This window comes from Olea europaea, chromosome 17 (genome assembly GCF_002742605.1).
Source record: "Olea europaea var. sylvestris chromosome 17, O_europaea_v1, whole genome shotgun sequence".
NCBI classification, from domain to species: Eukaryota; Viridiplantae; Streptophyta; class Magnoliopsida; order Lamiales; family Oleaceae; genus Olea; species Olea europaea.
Genome location: NC_036253.1, coordinates 5,395,235 through 5,402,600, shown reverse-complemented (window position 1 = coordinate 5,402,600; position 7,366 = coordinate 5,395,235). Strand labels below are relative to the sequence as shown.

Sequence of the window (7,366 nt, the reverse complement as noted above, 5' to 3'; positions counted from 1 at the left end):
GGGCCTTTTACACCTTACTGGTTGTAATTAATATGATGTGATAATTTTAAGTATGTGGGTCGAAAATAAACCCTAATTAGAATTCTAGTCGTAATGAGACGACTCAATTATTTCTTATAAAAAGGTTAGGTCCCCTCTCCTCTCCATATTGTTTTATTAGCTTGAATCATTGACGGCTAATACTTTGTGAGGAACAAAGAATTGATGATCTGACTGCTATTACAACTATTGTTCATATTAACAATAGCTTCGTAGGTATGAATTCGATTTATTAATTTATTATTTGTGATTCTTGAATCTTAGCATGATTATAATTAAATTCAACAAGCATCTATGGATTTTAAGAATACTGTTCCTTTCGAACAATAAACTAAAAAATTAATAAGCATTCTTTTGCATTGATATGTCCAACCATCTGCCATAATTGTACAACTAGTTGTCTTCCATGTTGAATGATAGCTTTCTACGTATTTCTGTACTTTATCGACATTTTTAGCCAACAAACCACGAAGATTGTGAAAGTTTGGGCCTTTATAGCCAGGCCCATGCTAGCTATGACATCTATACTTTGTTGATAATATATGGAATTTACAGCATTGAATGGAATACATGAATCAATCATCCATTTTGATATGATGAGATCACATTTTTCTATTGCTGCTTTGCTTTGAAGAACACTTTTGATAGTAGGTTGGTTACCAGGTCCTGTTGTTGGCATGGAGTACGAATCAATTCCTTTTTGTGGTTTTAAATGTTTAGCTCCCATCATTTTCTTTGACTTGTTTGAATAGCTCTACCCTTTCCTTTAGAACTAGGTGGGATGATCTCTTGAACATCATCATTACCCAAATCTCTATACATTTGGTCTTCTTGTTCTAGATATAATAAGAGCTATGTGGGTTACACTTATCAAGAACTTTTTGAGTTCTACGCTTCTTTGCAGCAAAGTTGTCCAAAATTTCTTTAATTTTAAATCTAACATGAGGGGGTACTTTACGACAAGAATCTACATCGCCTTTTATTCCCGCCAAGTGTTGTTTGACTCGATTAATACCACCTCCAGCAAAAGTCTTTCCACAATACAAGCAAACAAGTTTTTTTCCCCATGACTACCGGCTTCAATAATCTCTTTACAATGACCCCATGCTATATCTATTTTTCCTCTAGCATGACTTTTTGGTGGAGAAGAATGTGGTATACTATCATCACCAATGAACTATACAAAGACACAAATTCATGTTGAATTATATATCATGAGAGTCACAAAAAATTGGACACATTAAGAAATTTCAACACCAAATGATTCGACCGAATATTAAAACTTTTTCATTTTACCTTTTCTAACTGTACACACATCATGTGGAAAAATATAAAATTCTTAATCAATATAAAATTAGCTAACTAAATTACAGCATGCTCACAAGTCACAAAGCTACAAAAAAGAATCATTACAACAATTGAGATTTACAGCATGCTTGCACATCTTAGCTAACTAAGTTACCACAATTGATCAACATACAATTAATGGAATCTACAAAAATAAAATCCATAAACCAAGAACTGGAACTGTGAAATTCAACCAAACATATTCACACATGAAATTACAAACCGTTGATTCTGATCCATATGTGTGCACAAAATTGCAAATTTTAACTGTACATCTAATCCACAATCACCCATAAAATCACATTTAAGATTGAAAATTGACTATCAACACGTTGAATTAAGTAAAATTTTGCGATAAAGAAGCAGGAGGTATTTAGGACCGAGGATAGGATACTTTAGTGAAGATAATTCATAATTGAAAATTAAATGAAACAAGCAATTGTAATAATCTGAACTTTCATTATGATTCTTGTTTTCTTCAAATATAAAACGAGGATATATCCGTGCATTTAGGTTTAAATAATGAAAACCTGCTTTTCCATCAGTACATGGATGATATTTGTACACAGACCTATTGAGGATTGAAAATTGAAATTTACAAATAGAAAGGAAATACCCAGCAACACGCATACGGATCAGATTTTCTTCTTGTAGATTCCATAAAAATTTAAACTTACATATTCTTCTTTCATCTAATATAACTTGAAATTTGAAGTTTGGATTCTTGGGAGTGAAATTGAGACTTGCAAAAGACGGGCTGCTTTGCTACGAGGATAGGGCAAATCGCTTCTTCTGCACGACTGTGAAGGAGAATGAGAGAAAGGGTTTTTATACAAAGTGTTTGGACCGAGTGGTTTCTTTAAAATCTGGGTCAGCGGTTCAGAAGATAACATGGCGGTTCCTTTTGATTTTACCGGGTCAGTTGTAGATTTAAAAAACTAGGTAACTCGGACCGGACCATAGTCCGGTTCAACGATTTTCGATTCGAACTGACCGGTCCGAGTCTAATAACTATGGTATTACTGAAACATAGAATAATTGTTTAGACACAATTATTATAGTTATTTTCTCCATATTAATCAATTGAATAAAATACTCCATTTTTCTGTCAATAAATTCTTTGCCTTGATCATATACTTCATATCGTGTCATATTTATTATATTGATCCTTTTATTTTCCAACAAGTGGTACCGCAGTTATTGGTTATGAGTTGTTCTTGTTATTGATGACAACCTTGAAGTATGAAATTCCGCTCTTGGATCATAATAAAAAATTCTCTTTGTGGTAAATGAAGATGCGAGTTGTACTCGCACAGATTGATTTGGATGATGTGTTGTTGGAGTTGACAAAATGCCCACAACTTAGATGATGGAGCAGAAATAATGGAAGAATCAAAAGGTACTTTTATATATCCATCTTTATCTCTCTAACAATATTTTTCAAAACGCTTGGAAGGAGAAAACGATAGCTGCATTGTGGTTGAAGTTGAAACAATTGTACATGACTAAAGCAGAGGTGGTATTCTCATCGCATGGCAGAAGACGAATCTTTGAAAGATTATCTGGCTGTGTTCAAGGAGGTCGTAGTTGATTTGGAGACTTTAGATGTAAAGTATGATGAACAAGATTTGGCCTTAATCCTTTTGCGTTTGCCATCAGCTTCGTTTAGAGATACGATCTTGTATAGTCGTGATACTCTCACTATTGCAGATGCGTATGATGCTTTATTTTCAAAAGAGAACACTAAGTATTTGGTTGGATCTGAGGCCAGAGAGGAAGAATGCCTTGTTGTTCATGGTGATCGGAGAAGGAGTAAGTTGAGATCAAAATTCAGCAATCAGGTTTGTTATTATTGCAAGAAGAAATGACACATTAAAAAGGATTACAACAAATTGCAGAACAAATGTAATTTTACTGCAAATCATGGGAAGCAATCAAATACTTTAGACAAAACCAACATAGTCAAGAACTATTTGAGCGATGGAGTTGTTTTGACGATTTTTAACATGGAACCCAAACTTGACGAGGATTAGATTTTGGACACAGCTTGTGAATTTCATATGCATCCCAATCAGGATTTGTTTGAAACATGAAACGGTGATACAAGATGTCATTCTCATGGGTAACAATAAATCTTATCGGGTAGTTGGTATTGGTAGAGTCAGATTGAATCTACTGGATAGAACGTGTAGAATACTTGATCACGTTCGATATATTCCAAACTTGAAGAATAATCTCATTTCGTTGAATACTCTTGATTCAAAAGGGAAAGCGTTCTTTGGAGGAAGTTGAATATTGAGGGTTTGGAAGGTGTTTGTGTTGTATTAGAGGGGCAGAAGAGATCCAAGGTTGGATAGAATTTGTAAAGAAAGTCAGCACAGATTTAGTACTGTGGTAGAGATTTAGTTTGGTAATGTACCTTTGGAATTTGGCTTAGGGCCCATATTGAATAATACTATTCAGTCGAGCTTCAAGGATATGGGTAAGTTCGCTTTATCACCATTACCTGTGGTTCCATCAGATTCAACTGCCAAGGATAGACCCATTGGAGATAGATACTGAATGTTGATTCATTTGCACATACTTTTAACATTTTTGAAGGTGTTTAGATTAGTTAGGGGCCTTCTATGAAAGCATTAAGTGTTGATTCTACTATAGGGTATGCTTTGACACTGTTTGATAATTTCTAATTCTTTGTGAATTATGGGAAACTTGGTGTTTACGTTTTATGTATCCTTGTTGGAAACCGTGAAAGATAAGGATTATTTTGGTATTGGAGAAAGTTTGATTTTTGTTGAAGAGTTCGAATTTTTCGTTGCAGTCGAATTTATGCTTCTAGGTAAAGAAATCTTGGAGTTTCGTTCGTTGTATCGAAATTTGTGTCAAGGTGGAGATTATTATGTTTTTTATCCAAATTAGGTTGAATTTTTTTGGGAAAATATTATTTCCTTTATTACACGTGCTTTTATTGGAAAAATATTGTTTCATTTTTTAGACGCATTTTTATTACAAAAATATTTTTTTTTCTTTATTCCACGTTATATTTTATCTTGTTTCTAACTTTGTGGTATTTTTAGATTTGGCATGTATTGCTACAAATACTACTCTTTTCACAAGTTTTTTATTATTGAATTATAGAATAATAGTGTAGGTATAATTATTGTATTAGTTTTCTCCATATTAGTCAATTGAATAAAATACTCAATTCCTCTGCCAATGAAATATCTTGTCGTTTGTTTGTGATCATATACTTTATATCATATCATATATATATTACTTTAATCCATTTTGTTTCCCAGACCCTTCTTTCTTTCTTGCCTTTTGGTAATGTTGAGTTCATTGCAAGTTGATGATGATATTTCAAAGATATCAGATATGGGGAATCACTAGAATAGCTACTTCTTCTTTAATATCCATTGAAGTTTTAAATTTCTCCCACTCAATAATATCCTAACTTCTTGAGTCATTTAATATAAAAATGGAAAAGTGAAACCATGCTGGTTGTTATTCAGGATATGGTATTATAATATTTTCGAGGAAATAGGGCATTGACTGTATATCTGGACAACAAACATATGGATCAATGCTCATTACCCCAAAAACCCCTCTTTCTTCTTCATTTCCTATATGTTTGTGTCACCTCGATTCGAAGAACAGCTACAACACGACTAGAAGAATTAGCTTATATTTAGATCAATCATCCATATTATAAGAAATGGCCTTTCCATCCACATACCTCCTCATGACTACTCTCCTCTCTATTGCATTCGCCTTGTCCTCGGCCCAACTCCTACTTAGTGGTGGAATATTAGGGGGTGTTATTACTTGTACAAACACTTCAGTGGCCATAGCCGGAACATACGATGTGATCCCACAAGCAAAAGTGGATCTTGTATGTGGAAGTGGTTCTGTTTCACAAGTCGTAAAATCGACCGTAACAAATACTGCCGGAGTTTATACTTTCATTTTCACATCATTGGATACTATTTTAAACGACCCTGGAAAATGCTTTCTTTTGGTGACACTACCAATCAACTCGTGCATATTCAACATCCCCAATGGTGTTCTCAGAATCCCTATTGCTGTGCTTGGCACTGTTGATGCCTTGGTTGGGCATTTGCTGGTATTGGCTCATGGTCCTTTGAGTTATGTACTTCCTAACTGAAATTAAGTGAAAATCGTACGTGCAGTATACATGCATGCTTTCTGCTTATAACTTATAAGTGCAGTGCTGGCACATTTAAGTGTGTTTTCTCTTCATGTATTTCAATGTTCGATGATGAACTAGGCGGAAGTCATTGGCATCTGTCAACTAAAATATTGTTCATCATTTCAGCTGTTCTTCTCGTCATTGCAATTTCTCTTTAATTTCCTTTCAGTGAAGCTTCCTTTTTCAGATACCTTATTTTGTTACTATTTTAAAAGAGATTAAGACAGTCTTTTTCTACGTTTTAATATCAGAAAAACAAAGATATCCAAATCTCAACAAGACACTATTTAGTATACGTGAAATTAAATCAGCGTTACATGTTTATATACACCAAATACAATTCAAGAAAATACGTTTCAAATACAAGTTTTTATCTTAACATTGTGGTCTCAAACTCATCAAAATGAGTAAAAAGGGGGAAACAGCATGCAGTAGAGGGGTAAAAACAACCTGTTCAAACTTACGCCTATAATTCTTTTCGTCATACTAATATTATGTATTTCATAGTAAATGACTAATTTAATGATCATCCTCCGTGGATTAAAACAAAAGGTGTCTTCAAAAGGGAAGCGTCCGTTTCAATTTACTTTTAATTATTTTAATTCTTAATATTAAGTTATTGTTCGTAGGCAATTTCCTTTAAAACCTGACGCTAAAATCGTCCCAAATAAACTATTAAGAATTTTGAATATAAGAAGTATAAGTGACAAAATTGGTGAAGGAAAAAAGTCTCTTGCAAAATCTTCCAATATTTTGTTGGAGGATGTTCAATAATAAAAAGGAAGAGTAGAAGAAGAAGTTGAAAATACAGAAAACTCGAACTTTATCAAATCCAGTTTTAATGTAAGTTACAACATTGCTTTCCTTAAGACAATATTTGCCCCCAACTAATTTTGTGATGGACTCGAGAGCGCAAATATTTTTATACGATACATGAATGAAGTGTTAATGTTATTTGCATCGTGCAATAAACAAGACAATCCTGAACACACGTAAAAAATATGCATCCATTAATTTTTTGAACGCTGCTGTTTATAAGAAGTATTTTACATTATTTGGTGAACTTAGTGAATTTGATACTACATATCTCTAATTATCACTTGTTTATTTTATTGTGATAGTCCTGAACAGATTCTTTAATAGAAAATCTTTTGTAGAAAATGTTGATGGAAAAATATCAAATAGAGTGGATTTGTTGTTGCACAACTTCCTACTTATCCTTGACTAAGGACTCCAATTTTGAATTACAATGCTAACATTTGAGATTAAATTCGAAAAGCATACATGCCAGGGGCAAATTCAGGATTGGACCAAATTTTTTTTTAGGCCAGGCTAATCCAATTTATGAGAGACGATGCGTTGGATTCTTTCTTGCAACAAGTCTATTCTTTTTGTCACCAGCATTGTATTGATGTTCTCAACATAGATGATATACTTTTATGTTGTTCACCATGTGGTCACCCAGCGTAATCTTCCATGAATGACAAATCTGCATCACTTCTGTGTATATTTATTCTATATAGTCATCGTGATGCAACTTCAAGAATTATAGATTTATTTTGCCTATGTTTGAGCTCCATATCGATTCATTCTATATTTATTCTTTTTGTCAAAAATTGTTTCCCAAAACTCGCTTTTTTCAAAACTCATTTTCAACCACACATTTTTTTATAAAATAGTTTTATATGTGAATCCAATTTTTTCTCAATTTTTAACTACATTTTCAAAAAAATCATCATTTCAAAATATATTTTCCTCAAAAAAAAAAAA

General features: G+C 33.1%; 1 protein-coding gene across 1 annotated transcript; it reads left to right on the top strand.

Moving 5' to 3' along the window:
* Positions 1-5,101: 5,101 nt before the first annotated feature.
* On the top strand, positions 5,102-5,551 carry LOC111365558. Its single transcript, XM_022986115.1, has one exon. It carries the CDS (start codon positions 5,102-5,104, stop codon positions 5,549-5,551), a length of 450 nt encoding a protein of 149 aa, XP_022841883.1.
* Positions 5,552-7,366: the final 1,815 nt, after the last annotated feature.

Coding starts and splice junctions, on each gene's coding strand:
- LOC111365558 (XM_022986115.1), top strand. CDS start 5,102: ATGGCCTTTCCATCCACATACCTCCTCATGACTACTCTCCTCTCTATT.